Here is a 27226-nt window from a genome sequence, read left to right on the forward strand (position 1 = left end):
TAGTATTTCAGTGTAGTATTGTAGTGTAGTATAGTATTGAAGAGTAGTGAGGTATTGTAGTGTAGTATTGTAGTGTAGTATTGTAGTGTAGTATAGTATTGAAGTGTAGTGAGGTATTGTAGTATATTATAGTGCAGTATTGCAGTGTAGTATTGTAGTGTAGTATAGTGTAGTAATTCAGTGTAGTATTGTAGTGTAGTATAGTATTGAAGGGTAGTGAGGTATTGTAGTGTAGTGTAGTATTGTAGTGTAGTATTGTAGTGTAGTATAGTGTAGTATTGCAGTGTAGTATTGTAGTGTAGTATAGTGTAGTATTTCAGTGTAGTATTGTAGTGTAGTATAGTATTGAAGAGTAGTGAGGTATTGTAGTGTAGTATTGTAGTGTAGTATTGTAGTGTAGTATTGTAGTGTAGTATAGTATTGAAGTGTAGTGAGGTATTGTAGTATATTATAGTGCAGTATTGCAGTGTAGTATTGTAGTATAGTGTAGTAATTCAGTGTAGTATTGTAGTGTAGTATAGTATTGAAGGGTAGTGAGGTATTGTAGTGTAGTATAGTGTAGTATTGTAGTGTAGTATTGTAGTGTAGTATAGTATTGAAGTGTAGTGAGGTATTGTAGTGTAGTATTGTAGTGTAGTATTGTAGTGTAGTATTGTAGTGTAGTATTGCAGTGTAGTATAGTATTGAAGTGTAGTGTTGTATTGTAGTGTAGTATTATAGTGTAGTATTGTAGTGTAGTATTGTAGTGTAGTATTGCAGTGTTGTATTGTAGTGTAGTATTGTAGTATAGTATTGAAGGGTAGTGAGGTATTGTAGTGTAGTATTGTAGTATATTATATTGTAGTGTAGTATTGTAGTGTAGTATAGTATTGTAGTGTAGTGAGGTATTGTAGTATATTATAGTGTAGTATTGCAGTGTAGTATTGTAGTGTAGTATTGTAGTGTAGTATAGTATTGAAGTGTAGTGAGGTATTGTAGTATATTATAGTGTAGTATTGTGGTGTAGTATTGTAGTGTAGTATTGTAGTGTAGTATAGTATTGAAGTGTAGTGAGGTATTGCAGTGTAGTGAGGTATCGTAGTGTAGTATAGTGTAGTATTGTAGTGTAGTATTGTAGTGTAGTATAGTGTAGTGTAGTATAGTATTGTAGTGTAGTGAGGTATTGTAGTATATTATAGTGCAGTATTGCAGTGTAGTATTGTAGTGTAGTATTGTATTGTAGTGTAGTATTGAAGTGTAGTATAGTATTGTAGTGTAGTATAGTATTGTAGTGTAGTATAGTATTGAAGTGTAGTATAGTATTGTAGTGTAGTATAGTATTGTAGTGTAGTATAGTATTGAAGTGTAGTATAGTATTGTAGTGTAGCGAGGTATTGTAGTGTAGTATAGTATCGAAGGGTAGTGAGGTAGTGTAGTATTGTAGTGTAGTATAGTATTGTAGTGTAGTATAGTATTGTAGTGTAGGATAGTATTGTAGTGTAGTATTGTAGTATGTTATAGTGTAGTATTGTAGTGTAGTATTGTAGTGTAGTATTGTAGTGTAGTATAGTATTGAAGTGTAGTGAGGTATTGTAGTGTAGTATTGTAGTATAGTATTGAAGTGCAGTGTAGTTTTGTAGTATATTATAGGGTAGTATTGCAGTGTAGTATTGTAGTGTAGTATTGTAGTGTAGTATAGTATTGAAGTGTAGTGAGGTATTGTAGTATATTATAGTGTAGTATTGTGGTGTAGTATTGTAGTGTAGTATTGTAGTGTAGTATAGTATTGAAGTGTAGTGAGGTATTGCAGTGTAGTGAGGTATCGTAGTGTAGTATAGTGTAGTATTGTAGTGTAGTATTGTAGTGTAGTATAGTGTAGTGTAGTATAGTATTGTAGTGTAGTGAGGTATTGTAGTATATTATAGTGCAGTATTGCAGTGTAGTATTGTAGTGTAGTATTGTATTGTAGTGTAGTATTGAAGTGTAGTATAGTATTGTAGTGTAGTATAGTATTGTAGTGTAGTATAGTATTGAAGTGTAGTATAGTATTGTAGTGTAGTATAGTATTGTAGTGTAGTATAGTATTGAAGTGTAGTATAGTATTGTAGTGTAGCGAGGTATTGTAGTGTAGTATAGTATTGAAGGGTAGTGAGGTAGTGTAGTATTGTAGTGTAGTATAGTATTGTAGTGTAGTATAGTATTGTAGTGTAGGATAGTATTGTAGTGTAGTATTGTAGTATGTTATAGTGTAGTATTGTAGTGTAGTATTGTAGTGTAGTATAGTATTGAAGTGTAGTGAGGTATTGTAGTGTAGTATTGTAGTATAGTATTGAAGTGCAGTGTAGTTTTGTAGTATATTATAGGGTAGTATTGCAGTGTAGTATTGTGGTGTAGTATTGTAGTGTAGTATTGAAGTGTAGTGAGGTATTGTAGTGTAGTATTGCAGTGTAGTATTGTAGTGTAGTATAGTATTGTAGTGGTGTATTGTAGTGTAGTATTGTAGTGTAGTATTGTAGTGTAGTATTGTAGTGTAGTATAGTATTGAAGGGTAGTGAGGTGTTGTAGTGTAGTATTGTAGTATATTATATTGTAGTGTAGTAGTGTAGTAATTCAGTGTAGTATTGTAGTGTATTATAGTATTGAAGTGTAGTGAGGTATTGTAGTATATTATAGGGTAGTATTGTAGTGTAGTATTGTAGTGTAGTATAGTATTGAAGTGTAGTGAGGTATTGTAGTGCAGTATAGTGTAGTATTGTAGTGTAGTATTGTAGTGTAGTATAGTATTGAAGTGTAGTGAGGTATTGTAGTGTAGTGAGGTATTGTAGTATATTATAGTGCAGTATTGCAGTGTAGTATTGTAGTGTAGTATTGTAGTGTAGTATTGTATTGCAGTGTAGTATAGTATTGTAGTATAGTATTGTAGTGTAGTATAGTATTGAAGTGTAGTGTAGTATAGTATTGTGATGTAGTATAGTATTGAATTGTAGTATAGTATTGCAGTGTAGTGTATTATTGTAGTGCAGTGTAGTATTGTGGTGTAGTGTAGTATTGTAGTGTAGTATTGTAGTGTAGTATTGTAGTGAGGTATTGTAGTATATTATAGTGTAGTATTGTAGTGTAGTATTGTAGTGTAGTATTGTAGTGTAGTGAGGTATTGTAGTATATTATAGTGTAGTATTGTAGTGTAGTATTGTAGTGTAGTATTGTAGTATAGTATTGTAGTGTAGTATTGTAGTATAGTGTAGTATTGAAGTGTAGTGAGGTATTGTAGTATATTATAGTGTAGTATTGTAGTATAGTATTGTAGTGTAATATTGTAGTATAGTATTGTAGTGTAGTATTGTAGTATAGTGTAGTATAGTATAGTGTAGTATAGTATTGTAGTGCAGTATAGTGATTATCCCAACTGGCCTTAAACCCAGGAAGCTGTCAACTGTCAAACCTTAGCTGTTACACCAAGAGATCTGAACCTTTTGAGGGTCTTTATGTGTAAGGTTAAGGTTACTAGTATGTTCACCTTGAAAGTTGTGATATGTTTACTACCCTGATTGTAGCACCATCTAGTGTTTAATACCCTGATTACAGACGACAAAAAGATGTTAACAGTAGTATTAGTATATAAATATTCAGTACTGGACTGCAGCTATATTCATCATTGGACTACAACTGTTATATTCAGTACTGGACTACAGACGTTACATTCAGTACTGGAATATGGAACAACACTCAAATCATTATTTTTTTGGGTTCAAGATAGCTGAACAACTACATTTTGTGAACGAACGTGCTCCTCCTGTCAAGAATCGTACATGCCCTTCTAGCCCTCTTCCTCCCCCTGGTGTGGTACATACAGAACAGAGGAAGATAGACTGAGTCTCAAATGGCACCCTATTCCCTACACTGTGCATTCTTTTTTGTTGTTGCCAGAAGCCCTGTGGTTTCATTTGGGATGCAGGTGTAGAGTGGTTCCTGCAGCATTGCCTGAATGCATTATTAAGGCCTTTTGTGTCATCCCTCTAAATGAGCTATACTGTTACGCCACTATGGCCCTCTAACTGGGTGACCCTGTTCAGTCAACAGCCTTATGTACGCTGCTGCCGCTGTGGGAAAGGGTTAAAGAGAGAGGGAGGCCACTGCGGGTGTGTACTTGTTTAAAAATATATATATATCCTTTATTTATCGAGGCAAGTCAGTTAAGAACAAATTCTTATTTACAATGACAGCCTACCCTGGCCAAACCCTAACCCGGACGACGCTGAACCAATTGTGCGCCGCCCTATGGGACTCCCAATCACGGCCGTTTGTGATACAGCCTGGAATCGAACCAGGGTCTGTAATGACACCTCTAACACTGAGATGCAGTGCCTTAGACCGCTGACCCACTTGGTGGGGGTGTCATTGGCAGCTGCCCTCCTGACCTGCTGGGGAATGGATACTGTTCTGCCGCTGCTTGTTTTTACAGATTTGCTGATCCACTATTGTAGCAGCTAAAATAATCCACTGTGTAAGGTCTTTATCTAGAGCACAATTTGTGGAGAAAAAAAAAAGCCTAGATTATTCCCTATTCGCTCAGCGGCAGGGATGGGTTATTTGGGGGTTATTTGCAGAGGGATATGGTTCTACCGAGAACTGTTTTGATCAAAATAACCCTTTTTGGAAGACAATGATTCTTTGTAAGGCAAAGGGTTCTACCTAGAAGCTTTAACATCCTAAGAACTGTTTTTGAAAGAAAGGGTTCTTTGATGATTCTTTGGAACGCAAGAAGGATTCCTTGGAAGGCAAAAAGGGTTCTACATTGAACTATATATAATATTTCCAAGCACGCTCTATTGCAGGAAAATTCTGAATGCAGGTTGCAGGTGATTCATAATTCCACTTGTTAGATAGCCTAACTCTGTCAGCATTCCAATAGGAATTACACATCACTTTGCAAGCCAGCATAATGTGACTTGCAGGCCTGATGTGGCCTGTAAACCAGGAGATTCCTAACACCACTGTGTTAGGTGTATAACTAGGCACTCATAGAAAGGCCTTGTAATATATGTAATGTAATAAATAAATAAATAGTATTTTAGAGGCTAGTGAGGCTGTTGGAACTGTTCATAGAGGGTTCTTGGAAGAACTCTCCAAAGATAAAGGGTTCTCGGTAGAACCCTTAATAGACGGTTCTAGGAAGAACCCTACGTAGAGGGTTTTAGGTAGAACCATATCAAAGGGGTTCTTTGAAGAACCCTGCATGGAGGGTTCTAGATAGAACCCTCTGAAAAAGGGTTCTACCCAGCACCAAAAAGGGTTCCCCAATAGGGACAAACCAAAGAACGCTGTATGGTTCTACTAAGCACCTTTAGTTGACCTTAATCAAATGAGTGTAGTTGATCTTAAAGAAAAAGACAATAATTTCAAATAAGGAAACATTCAAAACTTGATATTTGAAACTCGTTCGATCAGCAGTCTTTAATAGATGCAATGCAATGCACGGCTGTAGAGGAAAGAGTGGTAATACTCATTTTCATACCTATTACACATTTGTATAACATTTATTACAAAAAATAAATAAAAGAAAGAAGATAGTATTCAACGTTGACATTATGAGATAGGTCGATTTTACTATTGTAACGATCCACGTGTCTTCAATCGCGGCCCCACTGACGCAGCTATTATCTAGACTACACATCCCAGTGTACACCGCGAGGTAAATATCATTATGTTGACGTTATTCTGACGCGCGGCATACTTTTTTTATACCTATGGGAAGTGTAGTTAATAGACAATCCACTGATATTTGAGAGTCGTTTGTTATTATCGTACAATAAACTACAAATCCTACACACCCGTCCAGCGTCGCAGGCAGTGTCGCGAAACGGTTGCTGTTGGTGTAGACAAGTCACGTATAAATATAGTTCGTTGAAGCTCATTTCTTTCGTTGTTGACTGCAGGGAGAGTAACGTTAGTTAGTTTGTGTATTTTGCTTTATCGTTAGGCGTTTGCTTCATGTTGTGAACTAGGCTACCATTTCATTAACAAAAAAAATATTTAAAAAATCCACAATTTCACCTAAGAATGAGTGATAACGATGATATCGAAGTCGATAGTGACGTGAGTATATGTTTTATTTCGCTACTTTGTTAGCTACTGTATGTAGTTAGTTTGCTAGCTAGTAATCAATTAAAACGCCTCGGTATTTTCGAACCGGTGACCGCTAGATAACGTTACTTCGCAACCAGTTACTAGCGAACTAACGTTATCCACAAGAAGGACCAAACAGCCTTTCAAAAGGTTAGCTACAATAGCTCGATAGGTCAACTAGTAGCTCTGGCTCAGAAATGTATGATGTTCACTTGCTAGCGTTATTTATATATATATATATATATATATATATCTCTTATTTGCATTGGGGTTTGCTGCAATAACGGGGTCACAATGTATTGCTAACTAAGTTGGCTGGCTAGCTCAAGCTACATGGAATTGTGGCTACAATCGTACTTTTCTGTTCTGTTTCTTTTTACAGGAAGACTCATCGAGATATCACAATGTGGTGGGTAATGAAGTGTTAAATATATATACAAAAAAAATATATATTGGAATTCTATCAAATGTATTGTAATTATGCCATGAGAATATCTGGCTAAAAAAAAATGTTAGTCCTGGTAGCTAATGTATTTGATATATTTTTTTTTTGCCTTACATAAAGTTAGCAAGTGATGATGGGGTGCGGGTGGCTGAACAGAAAAGGGTTTCCTGCAGTTAGTGAGCGAAAATATATCATGCTTAGTAGTAGTTTACTAGCATGCAAAGTTAGCCACACACTCTTCACTAATAGGACACAGCACACAAGGAGGATGTAGCTAGCAGACTGAATACACGGAGTTAGCTGAACACTGTCGTGTCACAACTATGATTTACCCTTTACATAATGTATGCAATATATCCATCAAGACATCAAGGTTTGCATTTGCACAGATCATCTTATCCATGCATTGAAGGGTATCCCCACCCATCCCATACGCGGTCGTAGGAATTTAGAGACACACGAAATCTATATGCTATATTTAGAGTAAAGCCTACTGCAAAACGCAGCAGACAGCTTGAGCCACAGTCGGCGTAAAAAAAAAAGAGTCAAACCTAGGAATACCCTTCTTGACCAGATGCGCCTTTTCTAAATGCACTTGTAGGTCATGTTTTAATCATGACGTGACTATTGCAATTAAATATAAAATGCGATACTTTTGAAATTGAAATTCATTAGCTAGTTACGCGCTTCAGCTCAGTAAGTGACACCGTCTTCTTGTCAGGAAGGGCGAGAGAGAGAGAGCAAGGAGAGAGAGAGAGCAGGGAGAGAGAGAGAGCAGGGAGAGAGAGAGAGCAGGGAGAGAGAGAGAGCAGGGAGAGAGAGAGAGCAGGGAGAGAGAGAGAGCAGGGAGAGAGAGAGAGCAGGGAGAGAGAGAGAGCAGGGAGAGAGAGAGAGCAGGGAGAGAGAGAGAGCAGGGAGGGAGAGAGAGAGAGCAGGGAGGGAGAGAGAGAGAGCAGGGAGGGAGAGAGAGAGAGCAGGGAGGGAGGGAGAGAGAGGGAGCAGGGAGGGAGAGAGAGAGAGCAGAGAGAGAGGGAGCAGGGAGGGAGAGAGGGAGCAGGGAGGGAGACACCGCTAGATGTTGTCCTGTGTGTCACAGCCAGGGATCAGTGCCAGGCCACTGACTGGGCTGCTGCCAGGCTAGAGGCATGACGTAGCCACGTCGCATACCGGCCTGATAAACAGCCTCGCTGCACGACTGACTTTTACATAACAGTACGTCATGTTTTCCCCTTGTCAGACAGACAGTCGTTATCAAACTGATTCTCATGGACTTAATTAACATTTAGCTGCAGAATGTTGTCTCAAAATAATAAAGACTAAGTTTAGGCAGGGCTTTTGTCATATTTGGCTAGGTTTATTTCCAAATTATTTTCAAATTACTATGTGATATTCAAATCAATTAAGTAGCTTGGCTTATCCTTATATTTAGGACCGTTTGAGGATTGGACTATCAGAACAATTGGGCTGATGTGTCTAGCACATCACTTTCAAGCACCACATCACAAATGTGTCTCATGCATCTGCCTTCCCTGTGGCTCAGTTGGTAGAGCATGGTGTTTGCAACGCCAGCATGGTGTTTGCAATGCCAGGGTTGTGGGTTCGATTCCCATGGGGGCCAGTACGAAAAAAATAAATGTATGAAATGTATTCACTACTGTAAGTCGCTCTGGATAAGAGCGTCTGCTAAATTACTTAAATGTAAATGTAAAATCTGCAACCAGAGATGTGGTGACCTCTGTGATATTTTTGTTTAGTTTTTGTTTAGTTTTCACGTAGTTCACTCTGACATACTGGCTCCTGGACACAATGGCTTCCATCGGGGGCCCACCTAGTCGCTGAGGAAGATGTTTAGGAAGTGGAACGAATGGACGGGATCTCATAACAGGTCATAGTAGTGTGGGGGGGGTGTATTGGCACCATGAGTCTATCTGTCCTGAGTGATGTTGAGAGCAGCACAAGACAGACAACGTAGTTTTGAAGCTACAATACAGGGTGTCAGTGGGTTAGCTAGGGAGGCAGTTACTCTACTGTAGTCTGCTCTGTCTGCATCCCCAACGGCACCCTATGCTATCTATCTATCTATCTATCTATCTATCTATCTATCTATCTATCTATCTATCTATCTATCTATCTATCACACTTTTGACCAGAGCCCTATAGCGATGCAGTCTATTACTGTACTTAGTCAGCATCTGGAGGTTATGTACAGTGCCTTCAGAAAGTATTCATACCTGTTGACTTATTCCACATTTTGTGTTAGTCGGACTTAAATTTTGTGTTACAGTCGGATTATTATTTTTTTTACACACAATACCCCATAATGACGAGGTGAAAACAACATGTTTTTGTATTGAAAATGAAACGCTTAAGTATTTACACAATACATTTTAGAATCACCTTAGGCAGTGATTACAGCTGTGAGTCTTTCTGGTTAAGCCTCTAAGAGATTTCCACACCTGGATTCTACAATATTTGCTCATTATTCTTCCAGCTCTGTCAAGTTGGTTGTTGATCATTGCTAGAGAACCATTTCCAAGTCTTGCCATAGATTTTCAAGCCGATTACAAGCATACCCATAACACGATGTGGCCACCACTATCCTTGATATTATGGAGTGGTACTCAGTAATGTGTTGTATTGGATTTACCCCAAACATAACACTTTGCATTCAGGACAAAAGGTTAATTGCTTTGCCACATTTTTTGCAGTATTACTTTAGTGCCTTGTTGAAAACAGGAAGTCCATGCAACTTATGTCATTTATTTAGGCTTGCCATTACAAAAGGTTTGAATACTTATTGACTCAAGACATTTCAGCGTTAAATTTGTAAAAGTGTTTTTAAACAATTCCACTGAAATTGTAGGGGATTGTGTGTAGGCCAGTGACAAAATAAATCTAAATGTAATCAATTTTAAATTGAGACTGTATCACGAGATGTGGAAAAAGTCAGTGTGTGAATACTTTCTGAAGGCACTGTAATGTTTATGTTCTGAGGTAAGAATAGAATGGAAGTGATAGCTCTAGCTAAGCTAACTAGCATCATCTGAAACCGAGCCATTGAGAAGCATCACATGCGCTGAATACAATAGGCGTGGAATTTACAGTGAAATGCTTACTTGTGCGCTAGGGTTGGGCGATATGGCCCAAATATTATCACGGTATTTAAAAAAAAAAAAAAAAAATAATTGATGGTATTTTTAGTTGTTGAATAATAAAAGTTCTACATTTGCTTTATGAGTAGTGAGTGGTCCCAGGGTGCTTTATGAGTAGTGAGTGGTCCCAGGGGGCTTTATGAGTAGGGAGGGATCCCAGGGGGCTTTGTGAGTAGGGAGGGATCCCAGGGGGCTTTGTGAGTAGGGAGGGATCCCAGGGGGCTTTGTGAGTAGGGAGGGATCCCAGGAGGCTTTATGAGTAGGGAGGGATCCCAGGGGGCTTTGTGAGTAGGGAGGGATCCCAGGGGGCTTTGTGAGTAGGGAGGGATCCCAGGAGGCTTTATGAGTAGGGAGGGATCCCAGGAGGCTTTATGAGTAGGGAGGGATCCCAGGGGGCTTTATGAGTAGGGAGGGATCCCAGGGGGCTTTATGAGTAGGGAGGGATCCCAGGGGGCTTTATGAGTAGGGAGGGATCCCAGGGGGCTTTATGAGTAGGGAGGGATCCTAGGGGTGGCAACCCACATTCTATGTGATTTCAATGAGTCTTTCTCCATTCTGATTGTTTTATACTGTTCAATTCAACTTCAAAACAAATTTCAGCGCTTTTATAATTTCTGCATTTCCTGCACTCAATTGCAGTGGTGATAAAAGTACCCAATTGTCATACTTGAGTAAAAGTAAAGATGCCTGGTAAAATACTACTTGAGTAAAAGTCTAAAAGTATTTGGTTTTAAATATACTTAAGTATCAAAAGTATAAATAACTTAATTCCTTATGTTAAGCAAACCACATGGCAGTGTTTTTTTAAAAAAAAAAATATTTTTTTAATTTACAGATAGCCAGGGTACACTCCAACACTCAGACATAATTTACAAACAAAGCATGTGTGTTTAGTGAGTCCTCCAGATCAGAGGCAGTAGATGACCAGGGATGTTTTCTTGACAAGTGTGTGAATTGGACCATTTTCCTGTCCTGCTAATCATTCAAAATGTCACGAGTACTTTTAGGTGTCAAGGAAAATGCATGGAGTAAAAAGTACAGTATTCTCTTGAGGAATGTAGTGAAGTAAAAGTAGTCAAAAATAAAAAATAGTAAAGTACAGATACCAAAAACCCCACTGATTTGCATGTGCTGCATTTGTAACAGTGTAGGTTCCGTCCCTCTCTTCGCCCCAACCTGGGCTCGAACCAGGGACCCTTGCACACATCAACAACAGTCACCCACGAAGCATCGTTACCCATCGCGCCACAAAAGCCGCGGCCCTTGCAATGCAAGGGGAAACCCTACTTCAAGTCTCAGAGCGAGTGACGTCACTGATTGAAACGCTATTAGCGCGCACCACCGCTAACTAACTAGCCATTTCACATCGGTTACACATTGACCATGCAGACAGAAAGCAAGTGTCTCCTGGTTGAGGAACATCAGATGCGCTCCTTGAGTGACAGGGGGCGTGGCTAGGTCTGTGTGGAAAGCTGCACGGAGAGACATTACTCAAGAAGCGAAGTAAACTATAAAAATTAACATTACCCATGGCGTATCACATTTATTAACAAACCAAACATTCAAATACCGGTACAGAAGGTAAAGTAAAAACCCAAACCAGTCCCTGCATCAATACGGTATACCGCCCAGCCCTATTACCCTCCCTTTCCCAACGATGCAGAGTTAAAAAGTAATACATTTGCTATATAGAAATAAATAAAATGTAATACAATAACGAGGTAATATACAAGGAGTACCGGTACCAATTCAATGTGCAGGGGTACCAGGTAGAGGTAGTACCTACATGTATGTAGGAGTAGAGGTGACCCCTATATGAGTTTCATGATCAGATGATGTGATCAAATTTGATGAACCAGATGCTATGTTCTTTTTCGTCTGTTTATTTGGAAATGACTAACTCAATGGATATACATCAACACCAAGCAAAATGTTGTCATTAGTTCATCCTAGATAACATTTTCAATGTTCACTAATGCCTAGTGTGCATTACACTGTTTTCTGATACCACTGGAGCATCTCACAGGGTTCAGCCATTATGGCAGCCATTTTGGAGCCTGAGCTACTTTAGACTTTCTCTCTATAGGCCCTAATGCATTTACAGGGTCTGACATTAACGATGCCCCCGGGGCCTGTAAACACGTGCTGGGCCAGTGGATCTCTTCACTCACTGGCCCGTACGGGCCAGTAACTTCTCAGTGTATTTTGTCATTCCAGTTCAACATTTTACCTGCTCTGTCGTAGTCTACCGTGGAAAACCATTGAATACCACACGTAAAACTACATGATCCAGACCCTAGGCCAAACTATTGGGCAGTGGACAGCTGCTGTATCCCGGACCTAGTGTTTGTCCCAGACTCTTTATGCATTCCTCTAATAACTTATCATGGAGAGAGAGTTGGTGGTGATTTTTCATGGGGCCTTCCTATGCTAATGTTACTCTCAGTCACTGTCCTGGCCTAACCCTGTAGACTCCAGGCAAGTTGGATCCAAAACAACACCCTTTCCAGTAACCTTCATGGTGCCATTTGCATGTGACATTTGGCTAGTACCTTAGTTTCGTTATGATGCATAGTATTATAAAATGAGTCAGTTGGGAACCTTTTGTTGGCCTGGTCTGAAACAAGTTCAACTACTGCTAGTGCTGCTGCAGGTGATTGGCTGCTCTACTCTGGGCCTATCCTTAGTCATGTGAGATGGGTCGGTGACCATTTTTGTAAATCTATGATCTGAGCTGAAGGCTAAAACGCTGTGAGGGTTTACAGTGGAAGGAGAGGGTTTATTTTACGCACATTAAACTTTGAACAGGCGACGATCAAAAGGCCCACTATATAGAGGGGGGGGGGGAGTCAGTTTGCTGCTCTAATAAAGTTATTTGTGATAGATACTGAGAGGGTTTGACAGGCCTGACTGTGGTCGTGTTTACACTTGAAACTTACATGTGACTTCTGCTATCAGAATACGAAGATGACGTTGAAAAAACAGGTCTAGATGCACAAAATGGCTTCGTGGTCTGATTGTGTTCAGATCTGTCTGACCACCTCAGAAGGTAGTCGGGGATGTATTGTTTGCGCATTTCTTCTGTCTGGATGCAATCAGGCTACCGAAAGTGCATACAGTGGGTGATAACATCAGCCCCCCCACACACACACACACACAAGTCTCCAGAAAACGTACGTTTTGGGACCGAGAGGCACCTTTTCATTATAAAGTTAGAGGAATGACTTTCCTAGCGTGTGAGGAATGTGTTTGCTGGCCTCAAATGCTAGCTAATATTTATAAAGATTATTATTTTTTTGGCTAGAGTTATGCTAACCCGTTTGCAATGCCTTTAGCGTTGCTTGTTGGCTAGCTACAGCGGTTAGCTGGCTAGTTCGCTACAGTAGTTAGCTACTGCCATCAGTTGTTGTGTTAGCGTATTTTGCCTGTCCACAGTTTTGTAGAATGCATACTGGCATTTGAATATAGCGCTGGAAAAGGGAATCCAGACACACTGGACCTGGTAGACACATCTAAATGTAGTTGTAGGATGCGTTCGGAATTCCACGATCAGAATACTAAAGCTTAATGAACTGTCAAATCTAGACACGCCTGACTGGGAGGGTTTTAACACGCCTGACTGGGAGGGTTTTAACACGCCTGACTGGGAGGGTTTTAACACGCCTGACTGGGAGGGTTTTAACACGCCTGACTGGGAGGGTTTTAACACGCCTGACTGGGAGGGTATTAACACGCCTGACTTGGTCCATTTAGTGGCTGAGGGATGTTTCTATATTGTTCTGTGTAAAGAGACATGAATTTACTGTCTACTTCCCAAATGGAACCCTATTCCCTAGATGGTGCACTACTTTTGGCCAGAGCCCTATTGGCCCTGGTCAAAAGTAGTGTACTACATAGGGAACAGAGTGCCATTTGGGATTCAGACTGTGTTTAGGTGGATGACTCACCTGAGGCCCTGGCAACAGTATGGAGTGGCTGGAGGGAGGAGTGTCTATGTTGTTGTAGGTCTCTCTAGACCTACAGAGAGACGTACAACAACGCTAGTTGTTTTAGGTAGATTATCTCCACAAGATGTCTGTTCTGTGTCTAGGCTATAGAGAGATGAAGACTGTTTGCATAGGCACTAGACTGCAGATCACAGGGATAATTTGTAGGTTTGTGTTCAGAACAACAGACTGTACACTGAGTATACCCCCCCTGCCCTCAAAACAGCCTCAATTTGTCGGAGCGTGGACTCTAAGGTGTCTAAACCATTCTACAGGGATGCTGGCCCATGTTGACTCCAATGCTTCCCACAGTTGTCAAGTTGGCTGGATGTCCTTTGGGTGGTGGACCATTCTTGATACACACGGGAAACTGTTGAGCATGGAAAACCCAGCTGCGTTGGAGTTGTTGACAGAAACGGTACCCTGGCACCTACTACCATGCCCCGTTCAAAGGCACATAAATCTTTTGTCCTGCCCATTCAGCCTCTTTAAAAAAAATATTTAACCAGGTAGGCCAGTTGAGAACAAGTTCTCATTTACAACTGCGACCTGGCCAAGATAAAGCAAAGCAGTGCGACAAAAACAACAGAGTTACACATGGGATAAACAATCGTACAGTCAATAGAAAAATCTGTATACAGTGTGCAAATGAAGTAAGGAGGTAAGGCAATAAATAGGCCAATAGTGGCTAAGTAATTGCAATTTACACTGGAGTGATATATGTGCAGATGAGGATGTGCAAGTAGAAATACTGGTGCAAAAGAGCACAAAAACAAATATGGGGATGAGGTAGGTGGTTGGATGGGCTATTTACAGATGGGCTGTGTGCAGCGATCGGTAAGCTGCTCTGACAGCTGACGCTTAAAGTTAGTGAGAGAGATGCAAGTCTCCAACTTCAGTGATTTTTGCAGTTCATTTCAGTCGTTGGCAGCAGAGAACTGGAAGGAAAGGCGGCCAAAGGAGGTGTTGGCTTTGGGGGTGACCAGTGAGATATACCTGCTGGAGCGCGTGCCATACACGGGTGTTGCTGTGGTGACCAGTGAGCTGAGATAAGGCATACAGGTCGCAGTGGTGGGTAGTATATGGGGCTTTGGTGACAAAACAGATGGCACTGTGATAGACTGCATCCAGTTTGCTGAGTAGTGTTGGAAGCTATTTTGTAAATGACATCGGAAGTCAAGGATTCTGTAGGATAGTCAGTTTCACGAGGGTATATTTGGCAGCATGAGTAAAGGAGGCTTTGTTGCGAAATAGGAAGCTGATTCTAGATTAAACTTTCGATTTGGAGATGCTTAATGTGAGTCTGGAAGGAGAGTTTACAGTCTAGCCAGACGCCTAGGTATTTGTAGTTGTCCACATATTCTAGGTCAGAACCATCCAGCGTAGTGATGCTGGATGGGCGGGCAGGTGTGGGCAGCGATCGGTTGAAGAGCATGCATTTAGTTTTCCTAGCATTTAAGAGCAGTTGGAGGCCACGGAAGGAGTGTTGTATGGCATTGAAGCTTGTTTGTTACCACAGTGTCAAAGAAGGGCCAGATGTATACAGAATGGTGTCGTCTGTGTAGAGGTGGATCAAAGAATCACCAGCAGCAAGAGCAACATCGTTGATATATACAGAGAAAAGAGTCGGCCTGAGAATTGAACCCTGTGGTACCCCCATAGACTGCCAGAGGTCCGGACAACAGGCCCTCCGATTTGACATACTGAACTCTATCTGAGAAGTAGTTGGTGAACCAGGTGAGGCAGTCATTTGAGAAACCAAGGCTGTTGAGCCTGCCGATAAGAATGTGGTGATTGACAGAGTCGAAAACCTTGGCCAGGTCGATGAAGATGGCTGCACAGTACTGTCTCTTATCGATGGCAGTTATATTGTTTAGGACCTTGAGCGTGGCTGAGGTGTACCTGTGACCAGCTCGGAAACCAGATTACATAGTGGAGAAGGTACGGTGGGATCCGAAATGGTCGGTGATCTGTTTGTTCGCTTGGCTTTCGAAGACATTAGAAAGGCAGGATGGATATAGGTCTGTAACAGTTTGGGTCTAGGGTGTCTCCCCCTTTTGAAGAGTGGGATGACTGCGGCCGCTTTCCAATTTTTAGGAATTTGAATAGCACACATACACAATCCATTTCTCAAGGCTTAAAAATCCTTCTTTAACCTGTCTCCTCCCCTTCATCTACACTGATTTTGAAGTGACATGAATAAGGGATCTTAGCTTTCACCTGCTCAGTCTAGGTAATGGAAAGAGCAAGTGTTCCTAATGTTTTGTCTACTCTGAGTATATAGCATGAGCTCAAACCAGTCTCACTGTAGCAGAGCTCAAAACGCTGGTATGCCGTAACGATATACGTAACAACAAAATAGATTCTGAAGACTCATTTCACTGTATAAGAACACACCTAAATCTGTAAATGAATCAATCCAAATGCCTAGTTAAATAAGAATAAATAAATACAATCCTCCAAGATACAGTGCCAAATACAAAACCTCCGGGTATTACTTAACATTACTAACCCAGAACAGAACTCCTAATAGTTTGTCAGTTAGGCCTAGTTGTCAGGTGTAGGCAAATTAGGAACTGTAACACTAAAACACGACGTCATCATTTTTACCCACCTCTCATCACATCTGAATAGGGTTAGTGTCTTTTTTCCCCCTCTCCCCTGGTCTTTATCTAGGTCACCACACCCACCACTCGCCCTGGCCTAGTGCGCTCTGCGTGTTTACTCCACAGTTGTAGCTGCTCTGGGATCAGTTCTTATCACTGTAGGGGAGTGGTGGTGGTGCCAGTGTTATTTTACCAGTTGTAGAAATAAAGAAAACCATAGAATCATAAATGCATACTGTAGATCCATATGAATTGTTATAGGATGATCTCTAAGGTGTCAGTCAGTTTCCTCCATGAACATCTCCTTTGCTGCTTCACCAACTCAGTCTTGGCTGGCTGGACGGTCCAGGTCCTCAACCCGGAGCACTCTCTCAAACACAGAACGCTGAGCTGGTGGTAGACGGGATTACTGAGGACAGTTGGTTGAAGAAGCTTGGTGTGTGTGTGTTTTCCTGCCCCCCCCCCCCCTGTCAGTCCAAACCTCCCTGGACACCTCCCCTGCTAAAGCCCACTGTGACTCTCTCATTGCAGGCTGATAAACGGGCACACCACAATGCACTGGAGCGCAAGCGTAGGGATCACATCAAAGACAGCTTTCACAGCCTGCGAGATTCCGTGCCCGCCTTGCAAGGGGAAAAGGTTGGTAGAGAGGTAAACCCGAATCTCTTAGGGAGAGGGGATCCTTTTGGGGAGGGGAGTGTTTTGCTGTGTGCATTCAGAGCCATGTGTTTCAATTTTTTTTAGAATTTAGAATACTGTTCTAAATTCTAGACAGTTACATATCATTGTTTAAATATTCTGCACTCAGTGTTAGAATGTTGCTAGTGCTATAGAATGTCATGTTAATGAGTTCTAACATGGCTGCTATAGAATGTCATGTTAATGAGTTCTAACATGGCTGTTATAGAATGTTGTAGTGTTAATGGGGTTCTAACATGGCTGTTATAGAATGTTGCAGTGTCATGTTAATGGGGTTCTAACATGGCTGCTATAGAATATTGTAGTGTTAATGGGGTTCTAACATGGCTGCTATAGAATGTTGTAGTGTTAATGGGGTTCTAACATGGCTGTTATAGAATCTTGTAGTGTTAATGGGGTTCTAACATGGCTGCTATATAATGTTGTAGTGTTAATGAGTTCTAACATGGCTGCTATAGAATGTTGTAGTGTTAATGGGGTTCTAACATGGCTGTTATAGAATGTTGTAGTGTTAATGGGGTTCTAACATGGCTGTTATAGAATGTTGTAGTGTTAATGGGGTTCTAACATGGCTGTTATAGAATGTTGTAGTGTTAATGGGGTTCTAACATGGCTGCTATAGAATGTTGTAGTGTTAATGGGGTTCTAACATGGCTGTTATAGAATGTTGTAGTGTTAATGGGGTTCTAACATGGCTGTTATAGAATGTTGTAGTGTTAATGGGGTTCTAACATGGCTGCTATAGAATGTTGTTGTCATGTTAATGGGGTTCTAACATGGCTGCTATAGAATGTTGTAGTGTCATGTTAATGAGTTCTAACATGGCTGTTATAGAATGTTGTAGTGTTAATGGGGTTCTAACATGGCTGTTATAGAATGTTGTAGTGTCATGTTAATGGAGTTCTAACATGGCTGTTATAGAATGTTGTAGTGTCATGTTAATGGAGTTCTAACATGGCTGTTATAGAATGTTGTAGTGTTAATGGGGTTCTAACATGGCTGCTATAGAATGTTGTAGTGTTAATGGGGTTCTAACATGGCTGTTATAGAATGTTGTAGTGTTAATGGGGTTCTAACATGGCTGTTATAGAATGTTGTAGTGTAATGTTAATGGGGTTCTAACATGGCTGCTATAGAATGTTGTAGTGTTAATGGGGTTATAGAATGTTGTAGTGTCATGTTATTGGGGTTCTAACATGGCTGTTATAGAATGTTGTAGTGTCATGTTAATGGGGTTCTAACATGGCTGTTATAGAATGTTTTAGTGTCATGTTAATGGGGTTCTAACATGGCTGCTATAGAATGTTGTAGTGTCATTTTAATGGGGTTCTAACATGGCTGTTATAGAATGTTGTAGTGTCATGTTAATGCATCATAATGCTCATTCTGGACATTCTATTCCTCATGTAATGCATTGTCTTACATCAGGTGGCGTCACTCCTACGCGACGCTCGTCCCTCAACAGGGACCAGTGCAGGCGGAATCGTCGCGCTATCTGACGTAAGACTGCCATGTAATGTTGATGGGGTGCTTACATGGCTGCTATAGAATGTTGTAGTGTCATGTTAATGCTTCATAATGCAGAAGCCTTACACTCTAAATACATGGCTCTGGGTGTGTTCTGTTATTGACATTCTGAGTGAATGAGATGGGAGGGGGATAGGGGTGTTCTTGAATGCGATATGCATAAACCAAGTGAATGTAATTGCATTGCAATGTGTTGACATGACATGTATGTTTATGATGTAATGTTGCTGTAATTCATATTTCAATGGTAATGCCACGGATAATGTAGCTACTTCAATGTATTCAATACATGGGTAGTTATGACATGGAAGAGAGAGTGGGAGGAGGGAGGGAGGGAGAATGAGAGGGAGGGAATGGAGAGTGGAGGAGAAGTGTGCAATCCAGACATGATGTGTTCTAACCAGAAACGCTGGGACTCAGGCTAGCGTCAGGAAGTTGTGTGCAAACTTTTAGCTTTTTCCTGTTTTGACATCTCTGATATTGAGAGCTGTTTTTCTTTTCAAACCAACTAGACCCCCCCCCTCCCCTCTCCCAACGCTGGTGTATCATAACACTATGGTTGCTTGGTAACCAACATTGCTTTCGGACAGGAAGGAGAATAGAAGTGATGGAACTGTTCGCTATTGCAGATGGCTGTTAGTCAATGTAAAAGGTAGACTCAGCCAAATAACGTTGTCGTGATCGTACAAAATTGGGTCGCTTCCTGTTTACAGATGCAAGTAGTGCCTCAAGGAAGGGTGCATATTTTGAGTGCCAATACTTTCAGCCTGGACTTATTTTTTCTATATATATATATATATATAATAAATAAAATATTGTTGATGCAGAGACTGAAGAAAAAGCAAGACATTTCACTGGCACCTTTTTTTTGGTTCATATATTAAACAATTAATCACATTTTTATTTGTCTCATTGTTATTCGTACCGAGGTAGAAACACTATATATACATGTGGACACACCTTCAAATTACTGTATTTGGCTATTTCAATTCGTCAAATTTCTGCCCTGCTAGAGCTGCCCAGGTCAACTGTAAGTGCTGTTATTGTGAAGTGGAAACTTCTAGGAGCAGCCACAAAGTGGTAGGCCACCCAAGCTCAGAGTAGGACTGCATAGCGAGTCGAAAAATAGTCTCTGTTGCAACACTCAATACCGAGTTGCAAACTGCCTCTGGAACACAAACTGTTCGGAAATGGCCGAGCAGCCGCATACAAGCCTAAGATCACCATGCGCCATGCCTAGTGTCGGCTGGAATTGTGTAATGCTTGCCGCAATTGGACTCTGGAGCAGTGGAACTGGAGTGATGAATCACACTTCACCATCTGGCAGTCCAACGGACGAATCTGGTTTTGGCGGATGCCAGGAGAGCGCTACCTACCCCAATGCATAGTGCCAACTGTAAAGTTTGGTGGAGGAGGAATAATGGTCCGGGGCTGTTTTTCATGGCTCGGGCTAGGCCCCTTAGTTCCAGTGAAGGGAAATCTTAACGCTACAGCATACAATGACATTTTAGACAATTCTGTGCTTCCAAGTTTGGTGAAGGCCCTTTCCTGTTTCAGCATGACAGTGTCCCCGTGCAGAAAGCGAGATCCATACAGAAATGGTTTGTCGAGATCGTTGTGGAAGAACTTGACTGGCCTGCACAGAACCCTGACCTCGCCTCCATCGAACACCTTTGGGATGAATTGGAACGCCGACTGCGAGCCAGGCCTAATCGCCCAACATCAGTGTAGGACCTCACTAATGCTCTTGTGGCTGAATGGAAGCAAGTCCCCTCAGCAATGTTCCAACATCTAATGGAAAGCCTTCCCAGAAGAGTGGAGGCTGTTAAAGCAGCAAAGGGAGGGACCAACTCCATATAATAGCCCATGATTTTGTAATGAGACAAGCAGGTGTCCACATACTTTTGGTCATGTAGTCTATGTCCATATAAGTAGGGTGTAAGTGACTAGGCAACAGGATAAACTGTAACAGCGGTGTATATGATAGGTTCTTAGTGATGTGCACACTGAGGAACTTGACGCTCCCGACCTGCTCCACTACAGCCCCGTCGATGTGGATGGGGGCGTGCTCAGCTCTGTTTTCTGTAGTTCACGATCAGTTCCTTTGTCTTGCTGACGTTGAAGAGGTTGTTGTCTTGGCACCACGCTGCCGGGTCTCTGACCTCCTGCCTGTAGGCTTTCGTTGTCGGTGATCAGGCCTACCACTGTTGTCGTCTGCAAACTTAATGATGGCGTTTGAGTCGTGCCTGGCCACTTAGTTGTGAGTGAACCGGGTGTACAGGAGGGGACTAAGCACGCACCCCTGAGTTGCGCGTCAGCCTGGTGGTTGTGCTGTTGCCTAACCTCTCCACCTGGAGGCGGCCCGTCAGGAATCAAGTTGCAGAGGGATGTTTTTAATCCCAGGGTCCTTAGCTTAGGGATGAGCTTGGATGGCACTATGGTGTTAACGCTGAGCTGTTGTCAATGAACAGCATTTCCACGTAGGCATTCATTTTGTCTAGGTGGATGAGGATAATGTGGACTGAAATAGAGATTGCGTCATCTGTGGATCTGTTGGGGCGGTATTCAAGTTGGAGTGGGTCCAGGGTGTCTGGGATGATGGTGTTGATGTGAGCCTTTCAAAGAATTTCATGGTTACTGATGTGAGTGCTATGGGGTGATAGTCATTTAGACAGGTTGCCTTGGCGTTCTTGGGGACAGGGACTATGGTGGTCTGCTTGAAACATGTAGGTATTACAGACTGGGTCAGGTAGAGGTTAAAAATGTCCGTGAAGACACCAGCTGGTAAGCGCATGATCTGCGCATGTTCTGACTATGCGTCCTGGAAATCCACCCGGCTGCCTTGTGAATGTTAATCTGTTTAAAGGTCTTACTCACATCGGCTACGGTGAGCGTGATCACACAGTTGTCCGGAACAACTGGTGCTCTCATGCATGGTTCAGTGTTGCTAGCCTCGAAGCGAGCATAGTAGGTATTTAGCTCTTCTGGTATGCTTGCGTCACTGGACAGCTCGCAGCTGGGTTTCCCTTTGTAATCCAGGATAGTTTGCAAGCCCTGTCACATCCGACGAGCGTCGGAGCCGGTGTAGTAGGATTTAGTCTTAGTCCTGTATTGATGCTTTGCCTGTTTGATGGTTTGTCGGAGGGCATAGTGGGATTTCTTAGAAGCGTCCGGATTAGTGTCCCGCTCCTTGAAAGCGACAGCTTTAGCGCAGTGTGGATAGGATAGTCTTGAACGGAGCTCATCCAGTTTATTTTCCAGTTATTGCACCTCGCCAATAGAACGGAGGGTAGAAGTAATTTATCCACTCTGACGCAGTCTCGTCAGGGATACAGTGCGCCGTAACTCTAGTGAGTGTCGAGGATTTGTGCCTGGTCAGTGATTAATCAGTATTTCTTTCACCTCCAACTCATTGAAGTAGAAGTCCTGGTCTGAAATCGGTTAGTGGTTAGTGATGGCTGCTCTGATGTCCAGAAGCTCTTTCCAGTTACAAACGATGGTGAAAAAGAATGTACAAAAAAAGTTATGATCAGTTAAAAGAAATACACAAAATGGCACAATTGGTCAGGAGCTGTAAAATGGACTCTATTCCCTCCAACGCCATTCTGCCTTAGTTCATATAGAGTCAATGATCTGAGCAGACCAGACCCAGCTACTATCTGGTTAATATAGAGTCAATGATCTGAGCAGGCCAGACCCAGCTACTATCTGGTTCATATAGAGTCAATGATCTGAGCAGACCAGACCCAGCTACTATCACATCGGTGCCTTTGTGCTAGAGGGGTCAGTGTAGGGAGTTATTACGGTAGCTGTGCTAGAGGGGTCAGTGTAGGGAGTTGTTACGGTAGTTGTGCTAGAGGGGTCAGTGTAGGGAGTTGTTACGGTAGTTGTGCTAGAGGGGTCAGTGTAGGGAGTTGTTACGGTAGTTGTGCTAGAGGGGTCAGTGTAGGGAGTTGTTACGGTAGCTGTGCTAGAGGGGTCAGTGTAGGGAGTTGTTACGGTAGTTGTGCTAGAGGGGTCAGTGTAGGGAGTTGTTACGGTAGCTGTGCTAGAGGGGTCAGTGTAGGGAGTTGTTACGGTAGCTGTGCTAGAGGGGTCAGTGTAGGGAGTTGTTACGGTAGTTGTGCTAGAGGGGTCAGTGTAGGGAGTTGTTACGGTAGCTGTGCTAGAGGGGTCAGTGTAGAGTTTGTTACGGTAGCTGTGCTAGAGGGGTCAGTGTAGGGAGTTGTTACGGTAGCTGTGCTAGAGGGGTCAGTGTAGGGAGTTGTTACGGTAGCTGTGCTAGAGGGGTCAGTGTAGGGAGTTATTACGGTAGCTGTGCTAGAGGGGTCAGTGTAGGGAGTTGTTACGGTAGCTGTGCTAGAGGGGTCAGTGTAGAGTTTGTTACGGTAGCTCTGTTAGCAAATGTGATTTTAATAAGGACACTGACATCTTTCCTTGTGTCATATTTAAGTTTTCCATTTGTTGCCAACAGCAATCTATCAAACAGGCGTCCCGAGCTCAGATCCTAGACAAAGCCACGGACTACATCCAGTACATGAGGAGGAAGAACCACACACACCAGCAGGACATCGACGACCTGAAGAGGCAGAACGCTCTGCTGGAGCAGCAAGGTGAGTATGATGGAGAATCTACCGTACCTACGGACCATCTCTACCTGTAGTATGATGGAGAATCTACTGTCTAGAAAAAAGAAACGCACACCTATAAAGGCGAGGTGCTGGCTAGCGGAGCAGAACACTAGAAAATAAAGGAAAGCCGCACACTCTAAGAGCTCAGATGCAAAAATTTTAATAACCAACGTTTCGACAGCTAAGCTGTCTTCATCAGGGTATCATCACAAACACTGAGAGATGAGTCATTTATATAGTGTCAAGAGACACACAGGTGTTTGTAATCATGGCCAAGTATGGCCTAATATCATTGGTTAACTGAAATATTAAAAAAATGGTATACAAGGAACATACAAAAAGACAAACAAATGGATAACATATGATCATAGCATTTGTAGTCTAAAAAGTATCTAACAAACAATTACAATGGCAAAATCACAATAATCACAAAAAATTTTTTGCATCTGAGCTCTTAGAGTGTGCGGCTTTCCTTTATTTTCTGGAGAATCTACTGTACCTACGGACCATCTGTCTGTAGTATGATGGAGAATCTACCGTACCTACGGACCATCTCTACCTGTAGTATGATGGAGAATCTACCGTACCTACGGACCATCTCTACCTGTAGTATGATGGAGAATCTACTGTACCTACGGACCATCTACCTGTAGTATGATGGGGAATCTACCGTACCTACGGACCATCTGTCTGTAGTATGATGGAGAATCTACTGTACCTACGGACCATCTGCCTGTAGTATGATGGAGAATCTACCGTACCTACGGACCATCTCTACCTGTGGTATGATGGAGAATCTACCGTACCTACGGACCATCTCTACCTGTAGTATGATGGAGAATCTACTGTACCTACGGACCATCTCTACCTGTAGTATGATGGAGAATCTACCGTACCTACGGACCACCTGTCTGTAGTATGATGGGGAATCTACCGTACCTACGGACCATCTCTGCCTGTAGTATGATGGAGAATCTACCGTACCTACGGACCATCTCTACCTGTGGTATGATGGAGAATCTACCGTACCTACGGACCATCTGCCTGTAGTATGATGGAGAATCTACCGTACCTACGGACCATCTCTACCTGTAGTATGATGGAGAATCTACCGTACCTACGGACCATCTGCCTGTAGTATGATGGAGAATCTACCGTACCTACGGACCATCTACCTGTAGTATGATGGAGAATCTACCGTACCTACGGACCATCTCTACCTGTAGTATGATGGAGAATCTACCGTACCTACGGACCATCTGCCTGTAGTATGATGGAGAATCTACTGTACCTACGGACCATCTCTACCTGTAGTATGATGGAGAATCTACCGTACCTACGGACCATCTGCCTGTAGTATGATGGGGAATCTACCGTACCTACGGACCATCTACCTGTAGTATGATGGAGAATCTACCGTACCTACGGACCATCTCTGCCTGTAGTATGATGGAGAATCTACCGTACCTACGGACTATCTCTACCTGTGGTATGATGGAGAATCTACCGTACCTACGGACCATCTGCCTGTAGTATGATGGAGAATCTACCGTACCTACGGACCATCTCTACCTGTAGTATGCTGGAGAATCTACCGTACCTACGGACCATCTACCTGTAGTATGATGGAGAATCTACCGTACCTACGGACCATCTCTACCTGTAGTATGATGGAGAATCTACCGTACCTACGGACCATCTGCCTGTAGTATGATGGAGAATCTACTGTACCTACGGACCATCTCTACCTGTAGTATGATGGAGAATCTACCGTACCTACGGACCATCTGCCTGTAGTATGATGGAGAATCTACCGTACCTACGGACCATCTCTACCTGTAGTATGATGGAGAATCTACCGTACCTACGGACCATCTACCTGTAGTATGATGGAGAATCTACCGTACCTACGGACCATCTCTACCTGTAGTATGATGGAGAATCTACCGTACCTACGGACCATCTGTCTGTAGTATGATGGGGAATCTACCGTACCTACGGACCATCTCTACCTGTAGTATGATGGGGAATCTACCGTACCTACGGACTATCTCTACCTGTAGTATGATGGAGAACCTACTGTACCTACGGACCATGTTTCTGTAGCGCGTGCCTGTCTGCTTAAGGGTCAAGTTTTGACATTGACTTTCTACATTTGCCTCTTCATCTCCTCAACCCTTTTCTTTATTCCCCCTCTCTCTCCCTTGCTCCCTCTCCTCCATCCTCTTTCTTCCCTTTGTCTATTTCTTTCCTTTCTCTGTCCTCTCCTTCTCCCCATTCCCTTTTCCCTGTAGTGCGTGCCCTGGAGAAGGTGAAGGGTTCGACGCAGCTTCAGGCCAGCTACAGTTCTTCAGACAGCAGCCTGTACACCAACCCTAAAGGCAGTGCTGTGTCCGCCTTCGACGGCGGCTCTGACTCCAGCTCCGAGTCCGAGCCAGAGGAACCCCCCGCCCCCAGGAAGAAGCTCCGCGTGGAGGCCAGCTAGGACGCTGGACTAGCCCACAGTGCCACGCCTGGTGTGGAGGGGTACTGAAGGCACGGGTACTGGTCCAGTAGTCAGTACTGCTCCTGTAATTCCCACTACATTGGCCTCCCTCCTTTCTTTCTCTGGATGTGCTCTCACTGGATAGTGAAGACTCCAATCCTTCCCTCATGATCTGTCTATCCTGAAGTCCCTTCATCACACCATCCTCTGGAGAGGGAGGGAAGACAGCTGAGAGGAAGAACACTGATTTAGAACATAAAGTGCAAGAAAAAAAAAACATTTTCCCTTTCTCGCTCTCTCTCCCCTTTCCTCTCTTTGACTTCTCAGCATCAGTATCTCTCAGCAACGTCAACTATCCAAAACCCAAAATTAGGAATTTTCGCCACGTAGAGGACTCAATGATTTTGTACCCTCTACTACGTACTCTCTCCTCCCAGCGGGAAACTACTGAGAGAAGAGGCGTACTCCTCCAAGCACTGCTGAAATATACTTTTTTTTCCTTCTTTTTTTTGTCTTGATAAGAACCTGTTTTAGAATTTACACGCGTCAAGAAGTCGTCTGTCTGTCGGAGAAGCTTACCTTTTTTAAACCATTTTTTTTTAAACCCAACTTTTTTTTTCCACAGAAAAGAATGTGAAGACACTTTGAAGCTAAATATTGATGTATAAGTGAAACAAAAACCCACCTCAGGCCCACAGAATTAGTTTTCCATTTTGACACACGTTGGTTAAATTGAAACGCATATAATTCCCTTTGTAGAAAATCATTGATGTTTTGGAAGAAAGGACTAAATTCCTTCCATCTTTTAGCTTGAACTAGTGAATGAGTTTAGGTGGCTGAGTCAGTAATCTCCATGTTTTTAAATAAATAAAAACGTTATTGATTGTATGTTTTCAAGTTCTCAAATGTTATGCATTTTGTATTCTCACAAATGTGTCACTTGTAGTTGTCCTTCAAGGTATGAAATAGATAATGAATGTCAAAATGTAGTTCCCATTTTTTTTTCTCTGTGTGAGGAGAAAATGACGTCCCTGTCAACGTGTTGTGAATTACACAGAATTACCAAGTTCAAAAAAAAAAGAGGAGAAAAAAAAGCCTTTTGCGTGTCTAGGAAATGTGTGTATGTATCTTTTCAATTATTCCCCCCCCCCCCATTTTAGGGTATGATTAGTGTCAACTAAATAATCTTTGTTTGTCTGATTCCATTCCATGGAAATTACAAGTATGTTGTACATACTGCCAACAATTGTCTTGCAAGTTGAGGCCTACCTTTACTATGAGACTATAAATAAAACTATTTTATCCTTTAAAAAGTGTGATTCTGTATTTTGTTGCAGGTTTTTCCCGTTAAGTGGACAACGTAGCCAAACATTTTATAATCTGAAGAGAAATTATACATTTTCTGGATTAGATTTTGTCACCGGTGTAGACTAACAGTGAAATACTTGCGGGCCCTTCCCAACAACGCAGAGGGGACAGTAAAGATAACTTGGCATCGGTACTGAGTTGATGTGCAGGGGTAACAGGTAATTGAGGTAGATATGTACATGTACGTAGGAATGAAGTGACTTGGCAACAGGATAGATCAAC

At 42.1% G+C, this 27226-nt stretch overlaps 1 protein-coding gene across 6 annotated transcripts; it reads left to right on the plus strand.

Annotated features, from left to right (window-relative positions):
• Positions 1-5818: 5818 nt before the first annotated feature.
• Positions 5819-26949, plus strand: LOC115175134 (protein max). 6 transcript variants are annotated; one of them, XM_029734343.1, is made up of 6 exons: positions 5819-6075; positions 6488-6514; positions 16826-16945; positions 18422-18493; positions 22995-23133; positions 25446-26949. In XM_029734343.1, the coding sequence occupies exons 1-6, from the start codon at positions 6040-6042 to the stop codon at positions 25634-25636; spliced, it is 585 nt and encodes a 194-aa protein (XP_029590203.1). In that variant the 5' UTR covers positions 5819-6039; the 3' UTR covers positions 25637-26949. The 6 variants fall into 6 exon arrangements, with proteins under 6 accessions (XP_029590203.1, XP_029590204.1, XP_029590205.1 ...); XM_029734344.1 differs by having other exon boundaries at positions 16826-16933; XM_029734345.1 differs by lacking the exon at positions 6488-6514.
• Positions 26950-27226: the final 277 nt, after the last annotated feature.

The sequence above is a fragment of the Salmo trutta genome, chromosome 35, assembly GCF_901001165.1.
Source record: "Salmo trutta chromosome 35, fSalTru1.1, whole genome shotgun sequence".
Classification (NCBI taxonomy): domain Eukaryota; kingdom Metazoa; phylum Chordata; class Actinopteri; order Salmoniformes; family Salmonidae; genus Salmo; species Salmo trutta.